Source organism: Salarias fasciatus, chromosome 18, assembly GCF_902148845.1.
Source record: "Salarias fasciatus chromosome 18, fSalaFa1.1, whole genome shotgun sequence".
Classification (NCBI taxonomy): domain Eukaryota; kingdom Metazoa; phylum Chordata; class Actinopteri; order Blenniiformes; family Blenniidae; genus Salarias; species Salarias fasciatus.
In genome coordinates, this window is record NC_043762.1 from 18798898 (window position 1) to 18826830 (window position 27933).

General features: G+C 44.1%; 2 protein-coding genes across 2 annotated transcripts in view; both read right to left on the reverse strand.

Moving 5' to 3' along the window:
- The window catches only part of rem2 (RAS (RAD and GEM)-like GTP binding 2), a 32326-nt gene extending 13767 nt beyond the window's left edge, over nt 1-18559 (reverse strand). The window contains exons 1-3 of the mRNA XM_030115009.1: nt 18126-18559; nt 13718-14066; nt 11735-11808 (exon numbers count right to left, since the gene is read on the reverse strand). Coding sequence (XP_029970869.1) covers nt 11735-11808; nt 13718-14066; nt 18126-18137 — 435 coding nt within the window. The 5' untranslated portion in view covers nt 18138-18559. The remainder of the gene's footprint in view (nt 1-11734; nt 11809-13717; nt 14067-18125) is intronic.
- Nucleotides 18560-25500: 6941 nt separating this feature from the next.
- On the reverse strand, nt 25501-26678 carry LOC115405496 (neuropeptide CCHamide-1 receptor). Its single transcript, XM_030115088.1, has 2 exons — nt 26272-26678; nt 25501-26197 (listed from the first exon to the last, which is right to left on the reverse strand). Exons 1-2 carry the CDS (start codon nt 26676-26678, stop codon nt 25501-25503), a joined length of 1104 nt encoding a protein of 367 aa, XP_029970948.1.
- Between the last annotated feature and the right edge of the window lie 1255 nt (nt 26679-27933).

The following is a 27933-nucleotide window of genomic DNA, read 5'->3' on the forward strand; positions in this document are numbered from 1 at the left end:
AGGATCTTGTTATGAGTCAATACTATATTGCTTAAAAACTCTGAGAACTCAGTTAAAAAGTCAGAGTAAGGACCAGGAGGTCGATACACAATAATTAATAGCACAGCTTTTTGATTCTTCCAATTTGGACAAGTAAGCGTTAGTATTAAGCTTTCAAAAGAGTTGAATTTAACATTAGTTTTGGGTTTAAGAAGAAGACTGGAGTGGGAAATCACTGCCACACCTCCACCTCGACCTGTTGATCTAGCTGTTTGGAAATTAACATAGGTTGGAGGGGTACATTCATTGAGCCTCACATAATCATCTTGCTGGAGCCAAGTTTCTGTTAGAGCAAGGAGATCAATGTTATTGTCACCAATAAGGTCATTAACTAACAGAGATTTAGTGGAGATTGCTCTAATGTTTAGTAGACCACATTTTATGTATTTCCTACTGGAAAAGTTATTTTGTCTTGTACAGATGTTAAGCTTTTTACCCATTGACTGTTTTTTAATGCTTTGAGCACTTTGGACAGACTCAGTCTCTGTTAGCCTAGGTAAACCTCCATGCTTGACTTGTAAAAATCCGGGAGCAGGATTAGTGACGAGATCAACAAGATCAACAGAGGAGTGTTCTACACGACTGCTCTGCGCCCGGGGCTCATAGCTGGATTGTCAATTTAGAGTTCGAAGCCGATCAGCCATATTGTGAGCTAAAAGGGCTGCACCATCCAAAGTAGGGTGGATGCCGTCCCTGCGGATGAGCCCAGGCTTTCCCCAGAAGGTGCGCCAGTTGTTTAGAAAAATAACTCCGTTTTCCTCACTCCATCTAGACAACCAGCGAATGAATGATGAAAGTCGGCTATACATTTCATCATTGACCAAATTGGGCAGGGGACCAGAGAATATTACGGCATCAGACATCGACTTAGCCAATTCACACACCGAGGCTACTTGTAATTTGAGCACCTCTGATTGTCTCCGCCGGGCATCATTACCGCCTGCGTGAATCACGACTCGACGGAATCTCCTACCTTCCTGTTTTAAAAGCCTAAGGTTCCCCTCGATGTCCCCCACTCTGGCCCCCGGGTAACACCTAACCTTCACCGCTGGCAGCTTCACGTCTCTAACTATAGAGCTGCCAATCACCAGCGTGTCCAGTTCAGCCGGCGTGTCGTCGCTGAGGGGAGAGAACCTATTGCAGACGTGAAGCGGTTCTTGGAGTGCTACGTGGCGGTGCTTAGCACTAGCCTTCCTCCGGACTGTCACAAACCGGTCCTGGTCTTGTCCCGGCTGCTCGGGACACGCTGCGGGGCTAGGCTTGCTAACACTCCTCTCACTGCGGGAACGGGCTGCGAGCCCTGCCGCTACCTCGCTATAGCTAGCGCTGCCCTGCCCCTCACATCTGCGCAGCCGCTCCTCTAACTCGGTTACCCTGGCCTCCAGCGCTGTCAATACACTGCACTTTACGCAAATACCCCTATCGTCAAGGGAGGCAGGGTTCTGACTCAACATACGGCACACTGAGCAGGAAAGAAAAGAAGACAGAGGGGAGGACGCCATAGCGGTCCCGGCGGACCAAGCTAGTTAGCACGCTAAGCTAGTTAGCACGCCGGTGGCGCTAACGGCGGAGAAGAAATGTAATTCACGAGAGATCGCTTGGTCAATCGGGGGCGAAGTAACCCCGGGGGCGTAAATAACCCCGATTTTTGATTGCTTCGTGAATTAACAGTAATAGCAAGAGAGAGACAGCAAGCACTTCAGTCGCTCGCAGGCTTCAGCAAGCTTCACCAACACGGAAAACACTCACCGGAGTGACGTCAGACCAATAATTTCCCATGTCCCAATAATTTAAAGCAATTCCAAAATAAAACCCTTGTTGATGCTGTAGCAAAGGCTCAGATGCATTACAAAAACTATTTCGAAAAAACTTTACTCTGTGGTCATTCATTAAACCTGCAGTGATAAACGCGAAATATGCACAAAAGTCAGGATATTTTTATTAGATTATTGATTTGTTGTGGCAGTGTTTATTTGCATTAAATGTTATTTCCCATAAACAAAATCTAAAATGAGTTATTTTCCCAGCATCATGCACATAGGTGATTACCAATTGAAAACAATTTCAACTACGGCCAAAACATGTCTTTATCATAGCACGCCAGTTTTTAACAAACCACTAACAATCATAATCTACATGATAGTTTTTGCTTAAAGAACCCACAAATACGTTTTACCTAAACTCCCCCCCCCCACCCCCCCACCCCCCCCCCCCCCCACCCCCCCCTTTGTATCTGCAACACAAACACATTTTATAATCTACTGATGTCATGATCAGCAACAGTAGCAGCTTTTTCTCTTTGGTTTTTTTCCCAATATGAGTAAAAAAGTGCCGAATCCTTCCATACAGCAAGGACACAACACACAGATACTGGAGACCAAAATGGCATTTAAAAAAAAATCCACATATTTCTCAAAAAACCTACAACTGAAAAAGCTCTATTTGAAAGTAAGTGGCTTTTTTTTCTTTTTGCTGGATGAAACTCGGTGATGTGTTTATGGCTCAGGAGGGGAAAAAAAACCCGATAAACATCCATTTCCTGACAGACGAAATGATGCAAGATTTACACAAAACTGAATTAATGTCTCCCTGAAGTTTTGTGGGTTTCGCAGAGCCTCTCCACAGCAGCACGGGTGTGTAATAATAGATTGAAGTGTTTGTGTGAGGGTTGAAGAGGTTAAAACATTCGACATTTCATCCCAAGTTAGACAAACAAAATCAATACAAACTATTTTCCTCCCATGGACAGAAACCTGAGACCAGACTCTACAGCGTAACGACAATCACGTTCTCCGGGCAACATGTCCATGAACACTACGAAGATTATAAAATTAGAAGGCCTGCAGCAGCCGCTGTTTCATACCCAGCTGGCTGTTCTGTAGTAAAGTACATACTGTGAGCGCAGTCTTTAAATAAAATCCACAGTGTTTCTGTGCTTGTTCCATGAAGCAAAAAAAAAAAAAAAAAAAAAGTTTATATAACTGTCTTCAGCTTGGAGCTTTTTCTCTTGCTTTACTGTAAACTGGGGGAATTTCATTGAAATGTTTCCTTCAATTATTATTCTTAACTTCATGACTGCATCGTTTATAAGCACAGAAATCAATCCTATGGTGAGGATCTAATTAAATGTTGTTTCTACTGGAAATCAACACAGTTGACCGGATCGCTACAAAACCCAATAAATCTGCCAAGTGTGGAGTGTGTGTTTGTTGTTTTTGTATGTGTGTGAGCGTATGAATGCCCTTGCCCTACATTCACAGCCCTGGAGGTAAAATTCTGCCCTCCGGAGGGTTTCAGACGCCTGAAAAATTCACATCGTCTCATGAGCGGAAGGCAAGAACCGTTGGCCGACACCCCGGAGCAAGAAATGCTCTGGCACTCTGTCTTTTCCTGTGCTGTGTCAAAGAAACAAAGGAGAGGAGAGGGGAGGAGAGGAGAGGAGAGGAGAGGAGAGGAGAGGAGAGGAGAGGAGAGGACAGGAGAGCAGCCGAAGCCACTGGCCACCTGTCAACATCTGATTAGACGACGAGGACCGAGGATGGAAACAACAACGCAGCGAGAGGAAGACACTGATCTTTGTAGGCAAAGCAGTCCAAACACTGAGCGGGGATCGATCGGGAGCGTGATGGAGCACCCCGGGAGGGAAGCTGGGACCGAGTAAATACGCCTCTCTATCAAAAAGGAGGCAGAGGAACCCAGGACAGTGCCAACTCTCCCGCTCCCTCTTCCCCTTCCTTTTCTTTTCTCCTGATTAAGCACCGCTCTCTGTTCCCAGAGAGCAGGCCATCTGTCAATTCCTGCTCCTCCCATACACACATCCACGCAGACTAACACAAACACACAAAGCCCAGCCACACACGACCGGATTCAAATCAGCGGCAAATAAACCCACTGTCCACGAACTAGCACTCTGGGAAATATTAATGAAATCTTCACAACAAAGAACCTGTTTCGCTGACGACTGACTGACTTACATGAATCATCATTCTTGTCAATTCTAGAATTACAAAATCTCAATGCCCAATGTCTAATTGTGGATGAAAATCCCTGATGAAATTAAGAAAAGTATAACAGCCGGTTCAAACTGGCGGACTTCAAATAAGATGTCTACTACTTGCATGTCTGTAATATTAAGACATTCCTAAATAGAGATTAATAGCTCTACATACAAACTTTACAAATCAAATTCCATCGTGGATAACGCTGACATTCTCATACTCAGATGAATGCTTATTCAAAAATGCACTACTCTAATACCCAAACCCAATTTATCTTCAAAGCCAATACCGATATTGAAATTCTGAGTGAATAATGATTTTATTTTTTTGGTGGATGACTTTTGGTTTGGGCTGCATCAAATCTCCTCCACGGGGGCTTTGTGTTGTTGCCCATCATTTATGACTGTATGAGTGTCTAACTGATGGCTTCGGTTCCATAAAACATACTCCAGCGATTGATTTTTGAGGCCATGAACACTAAATCATCAAGGATTTGCTGGAAGATGAATAGAGCTGGACGCTTTTAACTGGAAAAATAAAGCCAAGTGAGAAAGATTATTTCAGACCTTCGACTGCGATGAATGCCAAAGTTTCTGTACTGAGAATCTCGCAGATGAATGAATCAGGCCTGTCTGTGCTGAACAATTTAAATAAAAGCTCACAAACCAGGCTTTCTAAGACTCAATTTTTCTGCATTTCCTGTTTCTGGCACAGATGTAGATAAGGGAAAGACATCCAATAAAGCCTGGCAGGAAGCGTGTTTAGCAGGCTTGTATTTATCCGTCCGACGCACAGACTTGACTTTTCATTTGACAAGCGAGCTTGTGAAGACCGAAAAACCCGGAGATGAAAGCAGGAAGATTTCAAAGCTTTGAGGGGAGTTGTGGTGGAAAAACAGCATCTGTAGGTGTGAATATGAATGGCTGTCTTTCTCTCTGTGTCAGATGGGTGACCTGTCCAGGGTGTCCCCTGCCTTTGTTCACAGTCAGCTGGGATTCGGTGAACCTCTTTCTTTTTCTTCTCTCAAAACAAACTGTATCGTAGATATCAATTCCGGGATGGAGGACAACTTTTTGCAGCTCATTCAAAGACAGAATAGTTATTCGTCTTGAGGCTAAATGTTAAACTTAGGTGCATTTATATAACAATAACTCCATCTGAGTAAGAACCTCTTTTCACTCTGAGCTTAGTTTTATTACACGTATTAAAAAAGTACTAAAAATGTGTTTTTATCATCTCAAAGTTCTACTTTTCCTGGCAGACACAGAGATGATGAGGGAATTTCTGAGGCTCAGCCTTTACGTTCTTCTAAATGTAAAAGCAAAGCCCACTGCGCTGCATTTTCCTGTGGCCAAAGTGCTCTATATATGAGATGGAATGTTTGGAAAGCAGTATAGAAGATGAATAAATGAACGGTGAGATTGATAAAAAAAAGAAGATAGCAAATTTACATGTAACTGTCATTTTCACAGTGCAAATCAAGACAGGCAAACACTCCCACATTTATCACACTTTAAAAATCCATAATTTTTTCCAGCAGGTGTTCTAGATTAGGTTCAAATGATTAGGCCCTCGTAGGAAGTGACAGATGGAACCTGTCTCGTTGATACCTCTCGTATCTTCACATCTATTGATGTGGACTGTACCTTCATACAAAACAGGAAGAGCTCTCTCCAGCCCTCAGAACAATCCCTGTGGGTGTAAATGAATCTGGCAGAGGATTTTATAAAAGATATCTCTGAATGATTTTGGAATGAATCGCAGTATTGTGAGGAAAAATCCCTGGATGTGGCGTACGTTGCAAATCATGGCCAATTGATGAGGGACGATCGACTCCAAGAAAATCGACCGTAAAACAGAGCACTTGAATTAAAAAGAAGTCTCGGAGATTGATGAAAGCTCTGACTGTAACTATGGTGTTAAAGTCCAGGTATTTTCAATAAGAAAAGGATTGAAAAAAATGTTTGACTAGTGAGGAATGTACCAGAAAAAAAGACTTATCTGTCTGAAAGATAGAAAGCCAAATTACAGTTTTCACTTCAATATAAGTGAAAAGACCTTTTGACATAATGTACTTTGGACAGGTGAATTACAGATGAAGTAGTTTGGCCACAGAAACACTAAACGCTCTTCGCTTGTACGGCTGGATTTTATTCCTTTATGACAAGCAGCCACATTCACACATTTACACGCCGACGTCGACATGACGCCTGGCATGCAAGGTGCCAGGCAAGGTGGTTAACTGCCACTGGGAACAACCACACACGCTGCATATTCATACAGAACCGAGGTAAGTGAACAGAACTGCCAACTTTGGGATTGGAAAATGACACCTTCAATTACAGCCACCCAAGTAGAGACGTCGAACAGCCCGCAGTTGTTGTAGAGGACCCTCCAACCAGCTGGCAATGCATAGCAATGTTCAACTATTCTGGCTTGGAGCTGCTCGACTGCTTCAGCGGCTGGGGAGATTTCACTCTTTCATTAAATTGTAAATCGTGAGTCGTATAAAAAAAGAGTTTGGAGATAGTGTGAGGATACTTTGGTTAACTTATAGATATGATTGTGATAAGGCACTGTGGGGATGATTAGATGAGAGGGCGATGGGGAAACTTATAAATAATTACTTCTTACAACTCCGTTTCATGCAGAGATTTTTTTTTGCATGTGTTTTTTTTTTTCATTTCGAATATATTTTTACAAATTTTTTGTTTTATGTCCAAAATAAATGACTGAACTAAACTAAACTCATCTTTTCAAAAGTTGATCTGAAAGAGGACCTTTAAACAGAATTATGATCATAAGACACACATTCACAAATCCCACTACTCCACATGCAGATTTAACTCTTATTGAAACGTTCGGGGATTACAGACCAGTACATGCAGAGGATAATCAAACAAGTAAAAACATTTTACAACTTTTTCTTTTCTTTTTTTTTTTAACAGATATGTAACTAAACTGGGTCAGGATTTTCTGTCTGAAGTTTGTTTTTTTCCTTGCATGTGTGGTTTTCTCACAGTACTCTAGTTTGATTCCCACTTTCCAAAAACATGCATGCATGAGAGGCATGTGACCCTAATTTGCCCATAGGTGTGAATGTGTACATGAACACATGTGGCTGTCCGTCTCACTGTGTTTGTCCAGCAACGGACTGGCAAGCTGCCTTTGCCCATAGAGATCCGGGATTGGCTCCCACAACCGTGTAAGGATGAAGTGGCAAACAGGATGGATGGGTTTGTCTCAGCGTGTTGGGAAGCTTGTGAAACAAGACTCACCGTACACAGCCACTGACACGTATACGTTTGCATGCACTTCACAAAACCTTCACGCCACTGCCAGAGCTTTGCAACCCATCGGCAAGAATTAGCAGCAAGGACAATGAATCATTTATCAGACCTGTTTTGCATAACCTGTTGTGGCTTATCGAGCACTCAAGCAATTGTCCCTTCCAGTTGTGGAGAGAAAGGCAGACAACACCTATCGGCCCTTCTGAGGAGAGCGCGCTCCTCATTATAGAGGCTACTTTGCATGTGAGGGCGACCACGAGCGACTGCAATCTATGCCCCCCTAAGTCGTTTGCTGTACACAGCTCGATACATGAGCAAAGCAGCTTAGGGCCTTTACAGGGAAACAAAAGGTCGAACATATCCCCACCTGCTTGCATAAACGTGCACCGACTGCAGTCACACGCAAAGATAAATACACAGACTTCATGATTTCATGAAAAGCAAACACATGCACTTGGCACACAGCTGCTGTTTTGGCTCGTATCTGTCTGTCTGTCTGTCTGTCAGACTGGCTGGCCGTCGAGGAGATATGAAAGAGCTGGCAGATCAATGAAGATGCTCGGCTGATGAATGAAGGTAGTGGAAAAACAGTGGGATCAAGGAGGTTAGAGGACAGAGAGTAGCAAGGGACAAGATGAAGAGACAGATGAGCATCTTGTTCCGTTGCTAAGTCAAAATCTGATAATAGGATGACAAAGCTTAGTGCAACAGAATGGTTAGTTAGTGGGGTAACTTTTTTTTTCCCCTCTCACTTACTTTCTGCTGCGCAGAGACAACACTTCCCTAAGGAAATATATTACCGAGGCCATCTGGCCTGCACGAGCTAAGCCAAACGCACATCTGTGCACAGAAACGTAAGCCAAGCAGCCATGACTGTTGAATGCATGGCAGCACACACTTAATACACAGTATAGACCACTGAACTGTGCACAGCATGCCTCCCACCTACTCCACACACATAAGGTACGCCGGCTGTCCCCATATGACCCAGATCCACTGTTTGACATGTATGCATGTTGATCCCCCGCCATGCTGAACAGTCCATTAGTAAATCCCCGAATCCCTAACCATTTCAGGGACGCTGCTCTTTGGTGACCTCTGACCCCCGTGTGGAGGTTGGATGAAAGAGGATTTTCTCTCAGGACACAATAAAGTACAGATAATGAAAACATTTTGCAACCTTAGCATTTTATTATTAATTTTTTTTTTTTTTTTTCATTTTTAATCTTTATCTCTCAAAGAGACATTTAAGACTGGAATAAAGCACTGTGCACGTGCTCACTGCATTTACTTTGTAATTTCAACAACGAAAAGATCCAACAATTATATAAATAAATCCAGTTTTTGTAAGTCATATAGTGCAAATAACTGAACACAAGGACTTTATCTTCTTAGGGTTTAATTTTTATCTTTAAAAGGTTTCACTGTTCAGTGTCGTGTCTGATAATGTTCATACACAACAACTAATGTGAGGATCCAGCTTCCCCACATAAAGACCATTGAAAACTTGAGTTTTTTTCTTTTTCTTTTAATTTTAGTTTGAAAGTTTCTTTTTCAGGTCACAAGTCCAGAAACTACTTTACAGCTAGAAAAACGTCATTGAGTAACACAGTTAACGTCTATTTCAAGGATACCAAATATCACACTTCTAATTAGGTTTGTGACGAACTTGTAAATGAAAGTAAAAATAGAAAGTGATCATAGTGACAAGTTCGAGGACGGTGGAGAATTTAGTTTCTCCTTGTAATACATTCCACACTATCGAAGAAGACTACAACCAGCCTGTTATTGGATTTCGGCTCACATGGGTTTTTTTTTTTTTTAAGGCAAGTAGTCGTAGTGACTCCCGGTGGAGATGAAAACAAACAGAAGAGTTTTGGTATAATAGCTTATGTGAATTAAGGGGGGGAAATGAGAAAGTGGAAGTAGTGCAGAACGACTCTCATAAGACCACACATCAGAGAAACAGGAAGGAGAAAAATGTCCGGGGAGTCCCAGGGCATTTTCTTGATTCAGTGCTCAAAACCTGTCTCTGCTACGGGGCCTGGTAAGCTGAACGTTTTTGCTTTTTCCCTCTGAGTCGAGCAGAGTCAAGTAAGAATTATCACACCCTCAAGTGTTTTTTTTTTTTTTTTTTAATATATATATAAATATTTTTTCTGCAAGCTGATAAACATACACATATACATGCCTGGTCTACATTTTTGCCGAGCCCAAGGCGGCACATTTTGGTCGGCTGTAATAAATATTTTAATTGCAAGCCATCAAATAATAATGGATTTTCCAAGACTGGCTTCAGGTTGACATGAAGTCATACGAGCACAAACAAAACAACCTTGACACAAAAACAGGAGAAACAGGTAAACGGGCCCGCTCGTTCCCAGCACAACTGACTGTTTTAAGACACACATCAGTCATGACCGATGCGAGTCTGAAGGAAAGGGGACGCAGCACGGGCCAGCTAGGTCAAAGCCTGGTTTGTCAGGGATTCTATTTTAAGACACACAGATGACTTATTTAAATCATCCTAGCCCCATGACGTCAACAACACTCTCAACATCCCGGCGTCTGGCTGAGTAGACTCTCGGCCCTCGGTGCGTGTGCATGTTTGTGTATTTTACACATCTGGCCATGTCAGTGCAGCGTGTTCATGCACACAAGCAAGCATGACAGCGAGCTGCACGTATACTTTGCAGGTTTCTGCGCTTCGGAATGGGCTCCGCGACGCTTCTCTGCTTTCCAGTTGGACAAATTTATAACTCCAGCATGACCTCCATGTGTCAATCAGCTGTGAGTCAAACCAGGAAGCAGCTAAGGAACAATCGCCGAGTGTGAATTGACAGTTTTTCATCTTTTCTGGCAGTTTGTGTTGCAGTGGAACGAGGAGGCGCCGATGAGGACGGCCAGCGAGTGCACGAAGCCCCACAGCCAACATTGTTGGATGCTGACAGTTCTAGCATGCTCTTATGCGCGAGTAAGTGATTAATTCAGCCTGTATGTGTGAGTGCACGTTGCTATGGTAACTTGGGTGTAGGTTGGGCCGCCCCGTGGAGAATGCTCGCAGCTCGCTTCAAGGCCAGAAGCCCTGCCTCCGGGAACCACCAGTGCTGCACTGTTATCACTGTGCCAGGTCAAGACCGGGGCAGGAGTTAAGCAGCTGCACAACATCTGGCTGCACACCTGATTATATCTGATTTCCTCGATTTGTTTTTTTTTTTTTTTTTTTTGAGTTCATAGACTGGATCTTACTCATGAGCATCAAAATTTAAAAAGCAAAACAAAGGAAGAGCGTGGCTTGCTGAATGGAGCAGGGTCCAGTCCTCTCAGCCTCCCTCCCTCCCTCCACTGATGGCCCTGGAGCCGGTCCAAGCTTCCCGCTGGCCTGCGTCTGTTGCTCCAGCCTTAATGCCCTGCCTTGTATTAACACGCACAGAATAACAAATGTAATTAAGTCTATGTGAGATTTAACCATGGGAATGAGGCAAGCCAGCACAAAAAAAAAAAAAAAAAAGCCAAGAAATGAACGGGCATGAGGCAGATTTGTCGATGGTGACAGCTGCAGGGTGGAGAGGAAACAAATTTGGGAAACAGAGCTTGGAGTGAAAAGAGAAGAAATGACTCTTGAGTTATTTTGAGTTGAGTATATAGCTGGAAGTGAGGAATTTAACCTTAAGGAGAAAAGCCTCTGATGCACCGCTGGACGCTGAGAGTAGGACAATCCACCGCGCGCACTAATTAGAGCGCTCGGTTGTTCCATCACATCATCACTAATTGGCATTAATATCTTGCATGCTTTTGATTTTGCATAATGCCATCAGTGTCACGGGGAGCTTTCTGACACGCCGCTCCCCTCCGCCGCCTGCTGCAGCTCCAGTTCCTCCTGCGATACTAAAACCACCGCCACAGGCTCGTGTTAACTCTCTCACCCTTTTCAGTTCCAGAGGCCGATGAAGCGGAGCAGCAGCAGCAATTTTCACCCTGGCCAGAAATTTCTTATTCGCTGTAGATTTGAATTGAAAAGGTTAACAAGGGAGTGATTTCCACTTTTTTTTTTTTTTGAAGGAAGGAAGGAAAGAACTTGAAAGAGCTCAAGTACAGAGAGCACAGCTGCTCCTGCGGGACACTGTGTCCAGCATAGAACACACACTTCCACCCAAATCCATACACACAAAACCACCAAGTCTTCATACTTGAGTGCACACAAATAATTCGCCCATCAGAGAAATTGAACAAATGGCCTTTTCTGTTCCCTAAATGGAGGCAAAGACAACCAGAACCGGAGGATCTCAAAGAAGGAAATGGAGAGAAAATCACCCCGGTCCAGAAAATACAGAAAGCCGAGCTAATCTGTGTGAGACTAATGTGCGAAGCCCACCGAAGTGTGAAAAGTCTCAGCCTCAAACACACCTGTTTCCAGTTGTCGAAAATGATGACTTTGCTGTCCTCGTCGTCCACCGTCACCGTGCACTCGTAGCCCTCGCCTGTAAGCAAACAGCCACGTCACACATCTCTGCAGGTACTATAATACAAACAACTTCCATTCAAATTATAAGATATTGTGATTGCAATACTTTTTGATGCTTATAAATATATATATTTCTACTATGACACATATATATCTTATTTTCTTATCTCATGAGCTGAAGTTGTGCATATTTTGAGGAACTGCTCTAATAAACAGGTCTAAATGTATTGCATTAACCAGTATTTACAGATACAGCCTAGTGTATGTGACACGACGATGTCTATGCATGTCATCTCTGACATGTCGGAGTTTGTAGTTTTCAGACGGCGACGAAATACAGATTCAGTGTGATGTCAAGTTTTAGATCTGCGTCTACCCTTTTTGGGATCAGTCGTTTCATGAAATCTGATGTCAATAAGAAAATTTCCAAGCAACCCAGTGAAGTAAAACAGTGTTGGAAACACTTTATACACACTACAGCCATATACTGTCTGAAACACTGGGCCATTACCGTCACATTGAGGCTGGTTAAGGTGTTATTCTACTTCCAGGTACCATGTAGGAGCATCTGTTCAAAAACACTAATTAAACAGGTGTTTGACAGCAGGCTGCCTCTACTTTTTTTTTTTTTTAACCATAATTATTTTTTTAGGACTTCTGATGGCTCGCTCATAGAATACTTCAACACACTACTTAAATCATCGTTCATAATAGGAGCGGCATCGGGAAAACATGCACAAGGTCCCTGGAAAGTGCTTTCTTCACCTATTTATCATGCATGACTCCGTGTGCAACACAGGCACTAATGAATACTGTATGGTGTGAGTCAGGAGCAGGCCGGCTTTATGCAGGAGAGAGAGAGAGAGAGAGAGAGAGAGAGAGAGAGAAGTCGCCTCTAAGTGACGCTGACTTATTGATTGAGTGGTTGAAGGGTTGTGGACCAGAGCTGATTATCCCCCGTGTTCCAGCGCGCTGCATGAGTGACAGACCCCCTGACTGACAAAGGCCACGAGGGACGGGAAAGGAAATCAAGACTGTTAGCAGGTTTAATGTAAAATATACCCAGAGGGGAAATATAGCCGCTGGCAAGAAAGCTTATAATCAAAATATAGCTTTCAGGTCACAGGAGAGCCACGCTACACACACGATTTTCACCCAGCAGCTGGCGAGCTTAACGTCGAGAGGGGGAAATGGGGGATATATCTATACTCCTGTGTCTTAAAACACAATATAGAGACTTTTTGTATGGACTAACAGTATTCCTTATATGCTAAACGTTTACTATATTGAAACCTTATCAAAAAGAATATTATTAAAACATTGATATGTGGTGGTTGTGAGAAAGTGACAATAGTTTGGAAAAGGAAAAATACTGATCTCCTGGTAATTTAAACCTTCAATTTACTTTTTTTTATTATTTTTGCAACTTTTAAAGTTCATTCTTGAAAATCGCCACTAAATGCAATTTACATAAAATAGAATCTGGATGAAATTGAACAACTGATCAAAATGACACGCCTTACTAGGTAAAGATTTTTATGTAAATGGGAAAAATATGACTTAAGTCACATCAGACATTTATTCATAACCGACATGATGCTGCCACTGGTTGCATGTTTATAGCGCCTATGTAGTCAAATTAGATTTAATATTATTAAAAATATCAAAAATTGTAAAATACTAAAAATGTTTTCAGGTGAAAGCATCATTCTCAGGACTGAGTAAACACAACTTATCTCAATGTGTAGTATGGATATCATCACAATATTGCAGCATTAAGCTGATAGATATGGGCTCTCCTTCTATTTTTTTCAATGAACCTTTTCTCGAGTTAATATTTAAACACCGTCTGGATTTCAAGTTTGTCGATCTCCGATACAGACACACAAAAACACATTCCATCAAATCTTCAACGAGATCATTACCAAATGCTTGCGTCTCAGAGTCTATAGAGAGGGATCTGTCGGACTGGCCGGCCAGCGATAAGGCCAGCGACGACTTGCCCACGCCGTTCTGCCCCAGCAGCACGATCCTCAGCGCCCCGCTGTGGCCGTGGTAGGTGGACTGGGTCGTGGCCGACGGGGCTCCGGCCGACTGGCTGAAGGAGTCGTCTCGAGGCACCGCTGTGTCACTGATAGGCAACGTGGTCGGCGCCTCCAGGCCCGGGATCCAATCACAATCTTCAGACACGGCCTCTTCCCTCCGCAGCTGGTGTTTGACGGGAAGGGGGGTGCTCCCTCGCCGTAGGGGGGGCGCCGTCGTGAGGAACATGTACTGCAATGAAATTGAGAGAGAAGTTAGAAAAAAAAAATAATAAAGGGAAAATGTAAAAAGTACTCTTGGGGCTGGGGAGCATATGGTTTTGTTGGCTGGTGTTCATTCCTGGCTTCAAAATGGTTGAAAAGTTTCACAGAGGCTGCAGATCTATACCTGTGACACTGTCTATTCTAGTCAACATTATCATTGAGGAGCGGGGGGAAGGGTGTTTCCACCGTGCGCGTGAGGAGGAGGGAGGTATCAACAATGGAGGTGAAAGAGATAAGTGGCAGTGTCGGAGAAAGCCGGTGATGAAAACGTTGAGGGTGTCGACGGGGGAGAACTAAAAGGTGACAGCGGCGTGGGGCTGAGATGAGTGAGGGCGACACGGGAGCCACTGAGAAATGATGCTAAAAGACAGCAGGTTTGTAAAGGAGAAGAATGGCCGAGGTGACGGCCAGTGGAAAAGAAAAAAAAAAAAAATGAAGGAGGTATGTAAAAAAAGAAGCAGGAGGGAGCAACAGAAGGGGAGAGGCTGCAGCTGCGCATAATGAGGACATCAAGTGTGGTCAGGTGACTCTATACTGTAGCGTCCTCAGTGACTGAAGCATGAATTCACAGGAAATTAGGTCAGAAACATAAAGTCTCAATCCCTTGTTAGTTTAAAGGGGGAAATCTGTTACAAGGGGTTACCAGTCACTCTCTCCACAGCAGCGGTTTGCCTGAGAGAGATGTGTGTGTGCAGGCGTGTGTGTGTGTGTGTGTAGGCGCGTGTGCCGCGGCCGCCGCAGGTCAGCCGTGGATGACCCTCATCAATATTAATACAGCAATTAATCTAGCTCTCCAGCTGCACCGCTGGGCATCTGTGGCTCTCTGTCTGCCTGTGGCAACTACAGTATTGGCACTTAATTAAAAGCGACTGACACGATAACAGGAGCACGCCACAATATAATGCAATTTACCTCGGCAGCACCATACAGGGAAGTGTCGCAAATTACATTCGGCTGAACGGGAAAGTCAACAGATGACGTTCATCTCAAGTTTCAGTCTGATAACTTAAAGAAGCGTCATATCAGGAATGATTTGTAAGATCAATTGTGAGTATTACACAGTATGAAGTATAGACTGGAGACGGGAGACAAGCAGTTAATGAATTAATAGACTAAAACTAATTAGAGACAGCAACACACCAAAGGCTATTTGGAATAAACAGGACATAATACTGATGAATATAAATGAATAAATGAACCCACCCAGAGAAAAGGTTGCAAGCAGGCTTGAGCAGGATCATCATAATATTGCTATAACTATGGTATAACTATGGTTCTGCACAAATAAGATATGTCTGATATTGCGAGGAATTCACACAAATAGAAAAAGTATCTCTGTGCAACAAGTTACAACAATTGCATTGGCTGCTGTCTGTAATCTGATTAAAACTGGCAAAGTAACACAATGTAGTCAGTAAAGCTGCTGTCTGGGATTACAGTATGTTTTAATCTTGCTACCTGTCACGCTCACTGTAACATGGAGGGTGAACATTGAGGCTTTGGCCAAAGCATTTCAGTGTTTTTCCTCCCTGATGCCACCAGGACAACTCCCAAAAGGCCTTTTCATTCGAGGCAAAACAGTTGTGGCATAAAAGGACTTCCACTGGACTGCTTCCTTTGGACGACTAAACAATTATCAGAGGTGTTCAATGAACCTCGAGGACACCGACGATGAGTTGACCTGCTGCCAAACAGCTCCCTAAAGCTCTAATCGATGGCATTACAGCTCACTATAATGTGAGGCAAATGAAGTGATTTTAACGGCATCAGTAAGAGAAGAAGTGATTGACTTAAATCAATAATCCACCATCAGGAGCTTTCACAGAGAGTCTAACCTGGTCGGTGCCCGATCTGCGACAGGGCTTCAGCCACTGGCACCAAATTTACTCCAGCTATGTTTGCAGATCGGTAAATTAGATGAGAAGCTGATAATTCAGACAAACTTGATAATGAAATGAGGTCCGTGAAGGTGGACTTCGGGCAGCACCATGAATGGGTAGCCTTCTCACTTGGTGGCTGTAAATTACCCAGAGTAGGGTTGCAAAATTCCGGGAATTTTCAAAGTTGTAAACTTTCCATTGGGAATTAACGGGAATATATGGGAATTAACGGGAAGAGCTCAAAGCACAAGACTATTGAAGCCACACATCTGAGCCCGCAGACTACATAAAGTCAAGTAAGTTTTGATAAAATCGTGGGGTAAATATATTTTCTCAAGCCCTGTTAACTTGCAAATATCCAATAAAAATTTATTAATATAGTTGCAGAAGCTAACTAGCTGGTAAGTTAGGTGCTAAATGAAAGCTATTTTTCATTTCATTGACCATTTAAGAGGCTAGCTAATTACGCTGGTAGCTACCTCAAATTTGATGCTGTTTCTTCTGCAGATTGGGTGGGGGAGGGGAGGGGAGGGGGTAAGTATTTACTCAACATTCATGCTTTGGTTCTACATTAAAATAATTGTTCATACAAGAATAAAAACCAAAGTTCTACTGAAATAAATCTGTTGAAATGTCATGTTTTTGTATTATTTTGCATGTATGTCTGCTTATGACAAAACATATTTACATTTATGTTAGGATATAATATAGTTTGTTTAAATTACCCCCAATTTCCAGTTAATTCCCAAAAATTCCCAATAATTCCCATAATTCAAACAAGTCTTGTCTGAATGCTGCTGATCACCCAGTGTTAGGACAGGCTATGTAAATATGATAAACCATTGTCAGACATGAATGTGACGACTGAACTTTAATTGAATCAGTTCTGTATTACCATTAAATAACGGCATGTCTCAGAAAACTAGTTGCAGAAAAGCAGAGAGACAATGTCTCTTAATATTCCATGAATCAGAAAGTGTGTCAGTGGTTCACAACACTGCACGGAGGCATTCCAATAAAAATACTAGTGCTGCATAGTTTCACTCTTGCGTAAAAGTCATGGGCTCAAGTCTGGACTGGAGTTTGCATGTTCTCTCTGCTCTTTGAGGACCCTGGTTTCCTCCAGAATGAGGTTAATCAGTGAGGATGAACTTCCCACAGGTGTGATTGTGAGTGTTTTTAAAAGGTATCTGGCTGGAACTGTATTTGTGCTTTAATGCATTGCAGGGACGGTGCATAAGTGCATGTCCACGCCTCCCACAAGAGTACTACACGTTGGTGCACGCGCACACACACACCACAGCAGATCACTCAGGTAGCTCAGTCAGGTTAACTGAACTAGCTAATCAATTAAGCATGCCTTGATTATGTGAGGCACTCAGGGGAGCTCCATGCACAAACTGCCAACCGTGACCACGGGCTGAGCCAGCGTGTCAAGGGTTAATCTCCTTCTCTCGCCAGGCTGTGGAGAAACTGGGGCAAACAACTGTGCACAATACAAAATTAATACTACAGGCAATGTTTGTTTTTTTTTTTTCTTTTCCACTCCTGCATCGTTACAGTCCAATTACACAGTGCTGCATCTTGAGCAGCTGCAGTCTGGTTGGAGTAGATTCAGGGTAATTCTGTCTGGGTTTATTGTAAGGCTCATATTTTACTATTGAGATATCAGAGTATGTGGTAATGACTGGTCCCAATCCCAACGACTGAACGCCATCTGATCATTTATACGAGGACAAAAACATTGCCAGGAGCCCTGAACCTCTACCAGGGGTCAGAAATGATAGGCTATGACAGAAAATCCAATCTGGGGAGATTGAAATGTTATTAGGATAAATGAGATTACTTTAAAGTCAGTGCTGAGCAGCGGACACAGCACTGAAAGTCCATGTGACGATGAAACGAATAAATAAAAACCACATCCTGACAGTAAAGAGGATAAAAGCAGTTCTTGTTTTGGGGATGGACACAATGCAATTTCTAAAACCTTAACAAAAAAAACAAAAAAAAAAAATCCAAAGCAATGATTAGATCTCGTGGCGAGTGTACTTGGAGCGTGCATGTGTGAGTTTGTATCCTCGCCTATTGTGCGAGGCGCGCTGGGCGGGTTGTGGAGACAGAGCGGTGGACAATGTGCGTCGCCTTACCTGGTTAGCCATGGTGATCAATAAATCTTCTCTTTATGGAACAAGTGCCGAGCAGTTCAAGTCATCTGTGCTGGCTGCAGACCCGGCTTCACATTCACAGCGGCGGGAACGCGCGGCGCACAAAAGAGACGCGCCGCGTTTCATTTACCATAATGCTATTCCTCCCTTAAGGGCGCGTAAAAATCCCGTCCGGCTGGCCTGAAGGGAGAGGGGCCGCGCGTGGAGAACTGGGACTGGTGGAGGTGGAGGGCTGGAGGTGGATCCAGAGGTACACCTGCGTCTGGAATCAGGGGCGACTTCATAGAGGAAGAGAGAGACGGAGAGCCAAAACACCAAAACACATCCCCCGGTGTCCTCTCGGTGTCCCAGCGGCCAGCAGTTACGGCACTCCCCTCCCTACCTCCAGTTAATACCTGCATCTCTCTCTCTCTCTCTCTCTCTCTCTCTCTCTCTCTCTCTCTCTCTCTCTCTCTCTCTCTCTCTCTCTCTCTCTCACTCACTAAGTGCATTGGGGGGGCGCGTCCTTCAGTGTGAGGAAGAATGATGGAGGGTGGGGAGCATTGCTCTTCTCCTCATCCTCCCAGAGGCAACATCAAGACACATGCACACCTCGGCCCTCACGCACGAGGCTTCATCAAACATTCGGCGGTCTCCCGCTGGATTTCATTCACATTAGGAGGAAAAGCAGTTGATTTTTTTTTTGTTTTTGGTCGCTGTGACGGCCGACGGCCGCCAGAGGGAGCCCGAGAGACGCCCGCCTCTTCAGCAGCTAGACGTGTCCGTGCAGAGGAATCAGGGTTTACTGTGCTGCTGCATTTACTGTTACAGTTACTGTTGCAGGTGCTTTTTTAATTGTTCTGGAAATCGAAGATTGAAAGAAAATGAGAAATATTCTATCCAACAGCTTGATCTTGATTTTCAGTATGAACACAGATCATGAAAGCGGGGCCTCGTGATCATGAGTCGCAATAGTAATCCAACTGCTAACCTTTAGTTTAGTTTTTGATTGAATTTGAAGTTAGCTCAACTCACCCATGACCTATTTCTAATCAAGCTGCTTGCTGCTGCTGTAGGTTGCAAACACCCTCTGTCCTGGAGTGTGTCCACCGCCCACATTTGGTCTCAATGGGTGCAAACAGAAAACCTCCTGAGTCTGAGTCTACCAGCAGCACAGTAGCTTTACCAGGTTTACATCAGGAGTTTAAATAGAGGGGTGCAGCTGTGTTAAACAAAAAAACAAAACAAACTGCACATCGGAACCCCTCAGGTTAATGGCATTACATTGTTACATTGCCCACTCAGGCACAATTCCGTATAAATAATCTAGTGTTAAATCACAGCACTAATGATGTTTGGACACTAGATTCATCACAGTGAATCAGACTGAAACCCAACAAAGGAAGCACGAAAACTCCCACGAGAAGAAGACTCAGACAAAAGCAGACCTAAAGGGACACACTCATCTTTTAGGAACAATCAAGTCAATTAGAGAGACAGGGAAACTGGCCAAAACAGCTGCACCACTGAGAGAGAATCAGCGAAAACCTTACCGGAAGGACAAAGGCCCAGTGATAACAACATTCAATAGAGGTGGTTTATAAATGCAAGTGAGGAAATAGGGAGAGAGTTGTTTAATGCGTTAAGAAAGTCACTCAGCAGACAAGAGGGCTCCATTGGAGAGAGGAGCCCCATGGCCTTATTTTACTTGGGAAACTACTGGAACTTCAAGCCAGCGTTCACTCAGACGGTTGTCAGATATAATGCAATAATGGACTCTTATGTGACTTGGAAGTGTTTTAAATGCTGGAACATTGTGGATCTGCTGGAGGCTTTCACAGAGTTATCAAGACTCATATAGTGCAGACTAAAGTGAAAAATGCATAAATTAGTTTCCGTGGATCACTGTGAGACTGGATCTTTCTAATTTTAACAACACTGCACGGCTGACAGAAGGCAGAATCGGTGTGTTAGTGATGAGACACAGCCTAGTCACAACAACTACACAGCTGGTAACAGCAACATGACAGTCCACCAGAATACTTAAATATAAACAGCCAGTGTTTTCCTTGGAAAATGAAATGAAATAACCATAACTTACCTTTGGGGTTAACTCAAATTGCTGGATCATGAAAGGCAAGGCTGGAAATAACAATATAAAGTACAATACACAATGTCTGATATTGAGATGTTGTGTTAACAGCAGAGAGGAATAAAGATAAAGACCTGAGAGGAATAGTAGCAGAGGCATAATGCTGCCGTTCATTCAAGCCTTTAAATGTTAAAGACAAACCTGGAATTTCAGAAACTGATTTCTTTTATTTACCTTCATGGGTGACTAAAGGTATATCTCATTTACAAAGCAAATGAAGTGAATAATGGGTATATAAAAGCAATAAAGGTCACAAAGGGATCCGTTTTGTTAACGTTACTGATTTTTTATTGCCTCTTTCAGATAACTATGCCAAACATGACTCATCCATCTATTAGCTAATATTCATGTTGATCCCCCCCCAAGCATGATGGAGCTGATTTGGTCGCAAGTCGATTATCATCAATCTGTTCATTATCACAACATGAAAACATAACTGGTAAATGTGGACAGATAAGATCACGTTTCCCTTACCACATCACAGCTGCTTGGTGTGCCTGAGCGGAAAGCTTCCTTTGGTCATGTGATACCCAGCATTACTCCCTGCTGTCTCTCAAACATTCGGCAAAGGACATTAAAAAATAATGCATTCTCTCTGGGGTTTACAATGTAAATGTAAAGCTACATGGCCTTGTCGCAAGCGTATTAAAGTTATATTTACAGTTGCTTTTAGCTGGAAACTTTCTTGCAGGTGTTATGTTTTTATGTCAAGTCAAGGTTATGCTCATACTTAATCTTTCTGTTAGTTTTCAAGGCAAGGCGGGGTTGTTAGTACAGCACCAGTCATTTAAAAGTGCTTCACAAAGGGAAAGGAATATATAAAATTACATTAAAATCAAAGAAAAAAAATAAATTAACAAAATAAAGGGGCATTCAAAAGACAAAACAGGAGAATAAATAGTTAAAAATTTTAAATCAAGCCGATTAAAACACATTCAGTGCACCCTACCCACACGTCACGCTGCTCTAGGCACTTTCAATTCAAAGCTGTTCCTACAGACGCCCTATCAGTATGTCTTTAGCATCTCGAGATGCATGTCAAAAACCCCATTATTACTCAGCGACACGCTGTGCTGAAGATGCAGATATTCATGTTGGGTTCCAGTGCCATCTGGAAGCTGACCTGACTCATATCTCCCATCTTTAATAGAAAGTGAATCAAGCACAGAGGAGAAGTGCTCCGCTTATTCCCCTTTTCAGAGCTTTAATTCAAAGGCCAGCAGCAGAAGCCGGTTTCCAGCATGTAGCAGGATGAAAATTTAATTTACTGCCATGCAGTGCCTCATCTGAAACAATCCCTCAAATAGACTGTTTAGACTCATAAGTTGGATGAATTCTATGTTTAGCTTTTGATAGCTTGTATTCAGAATTTAAAAAATATGTATTATCCAAAAGCATACAAAACATTAAACCCACATTATCCCAAATGGCTTCGATATGGTGATGAGCTTTTATTATTATTTCTTTTTTTCATATTTCTGAAGAAAAAAGGTAACAAAGCAATATCAATCTATGGCAGTTAACTTGCCAAAACCAACAAGTGAGAAGAACAATTTCTCCCTTATTTCAGTTCTCAAAGCAGCAGTCTTGGCGGTAAGCCAAGGACACAGTGCTGAACACCAGTAGTTCGGAGGGCTGTCAAGCTGGGGAGAAAGGAAAAAAAAAAAAACTCCTTTAGGGCCTGGTTGATGCAGAGGACACTTGACTCAGTAGACAGGTATCTGCATGGCGATGGTGGTCATCGAGAGCTCTGGGGCTCCACTAGGCGGCTGAGGAGAGGTCGGAGGGCTGTTTGCTCAAGCTATACTCAAATCTAAAATAATTACCGTAATAAGAATTGTCAGGGAAAAAGCTAGAACACAAAAGAATCAACATTTTGGCAAGTCTTTAATTTCATATCCATCACTTAATACCCCTAGATAACATTTTCTAATTGAAAATAGCTTCATTAGTGTTTATTTCATCAAAATATTCAGTATCAAGTGATTCAAAGAGCTAAAATGTTCGTTTTACAAAGAAAAGTTCAAACAATTGCTAAAAGCAGAAAAAAAAAATATAATCTGTTCAATTTTTATTTTCTTAAATGACTCCAAACGTAGATATAAACCCTATTAATCGGCTCCGTGACTGCACTGAGCGCGCTGTTGATGTATTTCTGAATTTGGTGTATATTTCTTTCTTTGTTTGAAACACGCATTCCCACTGGGATTTAAATGTGACACTCAACGACTTGACACCCTTTCAAGACCATTAAGCGGTAAGTGTGCGGTTTTTCTTTCACATACAGAATCAATACCTCTTCAAAATGCCCATCGAAACAATTAAGAAGTCTTTTCTATTAGAATAACTATTTCCCAAATCCCTTGGATATTAATGTTCTCGATCTTTTCAGCTTCAGTGTCTGGGCTCTTGGTATTTTCAGCGATACGCCGGGCCTGGAGAAACGTCTGGGGCTTCAGTAAACACTCTGAATGGAAATGGGAAAGATCCTCTCAATGGGCCTGCTGAGCATGACTTATATTTGAGGCTTTCGCTAATCTGCAGACTTAATTAAGTCTCATCAGGACATCAGAGCTCACTGGCTTCTCGCACTGCATGAAAGGATCGCAGCGCAGACAGATGACAGATAAGTGCTCTCATTAGCCCCCAAGACGGTATCGACGAAAAACTGCCTGCTCCCCGCTAATGGAAACACTCCGGCGTGTCTGAATGCGCGCCCGTCTGGGAGGTGTCGTGTCAAAAGGTCAAGAGGTAACCGAGGCAAGATTTAAGGCTGCCAAGAAGGCGACGCCTCCAAGGTCAGATGTTTCTCCAGGTACTCATCATCATGTCAGATGATGAGACGGCAGGAAGTGAATCACGCTTTAACCATCCAAAAAGGAAGTAAACAACTTACTGGAAGAATTTCACGAAACCAGATCATAACTAATTTTGTTTAGATGTTGTGAAACGGCTCGGTGTATTGAATGACAGCCTCACACAGAACAGGGTCACTTCAGCTTTACTGTGTGTTTTGACAAATCAGCCAGAGAATTCAACTTATTAATTAAAATCTCTTATAAAAGACTGAATGGTCAGACAGTTCATTTCTTTATGGTTTTTGCTGCAGTTTAAAGCTCGTGTCCGGAGTTTTGAAAGAATGAGTTTTTTTTTAATCCAACGTCGAGGTTCCGCCCTCCCTCTGCTTTATGAGCGACCAAGCCACGCCCCTGTAATTGTGCACACGCGTTACCCGTGGTGTCAATATGAGAGCCTCCGAGTCCTACAGCATCCTCCACGTTTAGCTGTTTGCGGTGGATGTTCATCAGACAGTGGATATATCCGAGGTAAGCGGGGCGGCTGCTGCGTCGCTAACTCACCTCTGCCTGGGCGAGCGCACGTGCTCTCTGGCTGCGCGCACACGTTGATTGACAGCATGACAAAGCGGAAAACTGTAGTTCATTTTGAAACTAAAGAGTGAGGGAAAGAAGAACAGAGAAAAGAATTGTCTATGCCTGTCCACACTGAATCAAATTCACTTTTCAGGAAAGGTGACTTTACTTATCCTTGTCGATGAAAGATTTAATTGCTGTTTTAATCAAGTGCTGCATGTGTCGCCACTGATTGCAAGAAACATGCTGAAGTTTGTCATGCAACAAAATAAAGAAACACAAAAACTTCATTTTGAAAGATAAAAGGAAACACTCCTGAGGTCCTGAAGTTTCAGCTCGCTGTTCTGGAATAACAACCAGTTGGTTGGTTGTTATTCCAGAGTTATTACAGTTGGCAGCTGTAGAATAAACCAACGGAGGCACCGCTTACAGGTTTTCGAGCGAAAACTGAAAACATGGAGCCACTGAAAACCCAGCATTTCAAAACGTCTCCAAACTCAAAAAAGCTAATTCTTCATTTCTCTGTGAAAGGGACGAGGATGTGACTTTTTGAAAACACCGCTAATGCGCATTGAGTTACAAATAAATATCAGTTTTGTTGGACTTTAAATGTTCAAACTGTTTGAGTGTAAAACATGGCTCTTAAAAAAAATCAGTGCAGATCGAGCATTTCCAGTTTCACAATAAATTTATCCCAACACTTTACATATTTCACAAAAATGAACACGTCAACGACGACAACAGCAACAAAATCCAATTACTTGCCCCTAGCCAATTTGTCAACGCAGGCCCCAGGCCGGTGCGAGCGCCTGACGTGCCCTTTACGTTGTGATAATAAAACCACCGCGGATGCAGATGGGCTCCACTTGTTAAGAAGCAATTTTCATAAGCGGTCGCACTGCGGCGTGATCCCGTGTGTCAAATCCCGATTTAATAGGCGCTTCGCTGTGTTCAAGTTCAGGGCAAAACAAGTCCGCTTTTTGTTAATGCTTATCATAAGTCAAGGAGGCCTCTTTTCATGAAGTTATTGGGATGGCGGTGAATCGAGACGACGTCGTTACCGAGCTTTTCGCCGAGCGTCTGAGGGGGCAGGCGCAGCGCGCCGCGTCCCCTGAGCTCCTGCTCCGTCAGATGGCTCGGTAATGGGGTTACAAGGTTGTACTGCCTGCTGTAATCTACTAGATGCAATGTAATAACGCTCTGCAGGGGCCTTCCGAACAGAGCAAAGCTCTTTTTATAGTGTGCTCATATATACTGTGTATGCCGTGATCATATCAGACGCTCTTTTTTATTGCAGTTTGGAAACGCGTCTTTAAAAACTCTGCTGGGAGTTCAGCTTATGTGTGCTCGGCTGGATTATGTCGGCGAGAGTGGGCTGAGCAGATGTCCTTCAACCCTCGGAAAAAGGGCTGCGAAGATTACAGGTTCGGGTCCCGCACGGGAGCCCTAAATATTTCTCCTGAAGTTCAGTGACCTGGATTTGTAAACCACAATGTGCACTTTGAAATAAGGAGAAGCTACTTCGGTTGGCGAATCTTTAAAAATCAGTTCAGATGCGTGGTTTCCTCCGCTACCGGAACGGCGAGCTGCTTGGTGACTCCGGCATCGTAATGGGGGGTGTAAACCCTGTTTTTATGGCACGTAATCCATTCTGTTTATGATGCATTGTCAACTGTCTGGAACTTCACACTGTATTTCCAAAAGCCTTTTAACATGTCTTACGAAAGCAAGGAGGATGTAGTTATGACCACGTAGGAATACAGCAAACTTGACTCAGTGTGACGGTAACTATATATTTTGCGATTGTTGTGATGGTAAATGGGAGTATTTCAGAGCAAGCACATCTGCGTTAACTTTATTGAGTCAGTCTGTCTGCCACAGATGGGTGAGTAAGTGAGAGAGCAGGAGGCTGAAGGGTCGGCGGGCTCCGGGGAGGAGCGGGAGCGATACGCCAGCGCTGCAGAGGCTGTTTCCCGAGTCGACCCTGAAAGAAAGAGGGCAGGAGAGCTCGGAGCTGGCGCACAGCGGGACGCGACAGCAGGAAGTAGAGTGGCGGGTTCCAACAGGGCGCCAGGCAAACCAACAGAATGGCCGCAAGAGACGCCACTTCCCAGAACAGGGACACCCGGGTCTGCGTTGGAAGAGTCAAAATGGAGAGGAGCGACGACGGCGATAAGCTGGGTTTGCTAACGGGGGAAGCCGCTGAGCTAACATGAGGCGACATGACGTTAACAAACTCCAGCGCGTAGTAGGGCAGCCAGCTCACTGCAAAAACCACGGTGGAGGCGATGAGCAGCGCCGTGGCTTTCTTGTTGCGCCTGTCAGCGGCTAGCGTGCCTCTGCAGCGCTGGAGGTGAGAGATGATCAGCCCACAGTTGACGGCGATGCACAGGAGGGGCGCCACGTAATAAACCAGGAAGGCCGGGACGAGGAAATACAGCCACTCGTCTCGGCCGACCGCCCACGTGCAGCCGCCGTCGAAGTCGACGTAGGTGACTTTCGGTAGCGCCATCATCACCGCGACCAGCCAGATGACCCCCACAGCACACACCCTGCGGACGGAGAGAGACAAAGCTTCCATTCAGAAACCATCTCGACCCGCCGCAGCTCCACAAACGGCACTCACACTTGCAGCAGAGTGGCGGCCGGTCTTGTCGTCGGCGCAACGATACGAAACCTGAGCACCGACAACGCCGAGAGGCTGAAGATCTCGACACCCACGATGACCGAGGTCACGAATCCCAGGAGGACGCAGGTCCCGCCTCCCAGCTGCCAGTCTTGGAAACCGGCGCTCAGAAGCACGCAGGGCAGCGTGAGCAGGGCGCCCAGGTCCGCCAGGCTCAGGTTGAGGAGCAGGACGGAGCTGGGCTTGGCGCGGCTGCGGGGGTTCTTCACCAGCACCAGCCACAGCAGGGCGTGACCTCCGACCCCGACGACGAGGGACAGCAAGCTGACCATCGGCAGCACCAGGGTGAAGGGGATGGTGGTGTTGGTGGAGACGACGTTGAAGAGGAGGTTGACGATGGCGGGCATGTCTGCGGCCAATCTGACGGCGCGGCAGAAACAGCAGAATCAGACAAACACAGGAATACATAGAGAGGGGCGGAAGGAACTGCCTGTGAGACTGACAAAACCAGGAATCCACAGAGACATGCTGATCAAGGATGATTAAAAAAAAAAAAAACTCCTTTGCATAATTAATTGTCTCCCCTGTATTATTCATGCGTCTAATCGCTGCCTCTTGTAGCTCTAGAAAACACTTCCAACTCAGCTCAGCGGGTCTTTTTCTGTGACTGACAGTCCCGATGATTCAGACCAAAACCGTCCTTCTCTCCGGAGACTCCAGGGACAAATACTCGGAGTGACATCGGTGAGTTGAGTGCATCACGACACGGACAGGACGAGTGGCGGCGGCGGCGGTCACGGGAGGACACGTCACGCAGACGGGGCGAGGCGGGGGGGAGATGGGGAGGGGGGGTGGAGGGGTAAACAACAAACCAACCAGGAGAAAGGTGCAGTCTTTGTTAAAGAGGAGGTGGTTGACCACAGCAGCGTCCCGCAAATAAACAAACCACTTATCCCCGCAGATAAACAAGCCACTTACTTCCTGTGAGAGAGAGAAAGCCACTTGGCTGTACAAACGGATGTGTGGGACGTGTTTTGAAAAATTGATTTTTACATCAGTATTTGAGCTGAGAGTTCAGCGTTTGCCTTCAGAATTCTTCTCTAACTGCACAAACAGGAATATTTCACTCACGTTTATACTTTTTTTTTGAGTGTTAATAAAGGCTTTGTGAATGAGTCACGGTAGTCTTCACAGCATAGTGAAGATAAAGCGACACTTTGAAGTCAGATTAAAGTAAATGCTCTCTGCAACATACCAGGAGCTGTCTGCTGAAACGCACATCGAAGCCGTTTTCCCGCTCACATCAATTGTCCTTATTACTTTAATGCATTCTGACAAACCACATATATCATCGTATGTGCTCAGCCCGGCCCGAGCTTCATTATGAGGAGAGCAAACTCTATTTCAAAAGGCACAGTTAACTTTTTATGGAAGTGAGGAATGTTCTTTTATTCTCAGCTTCAATTAACCTCTCTTTTCGGGCTCATCAGAGAACCTGCCGCGGCCACGAAACCTGCAGGAACATCAAAAGACTCTTTCTGGGAGGGAATGTTTGGTTTGTCAGCTCAAAGCTACGGCGGAGACTAATCTGAGCGTTGCTGTGGGCTGCTTGGACGAGGACAGTTTGTTACGAATGCCTTGTTCCAGGATTCTAAAAACAAA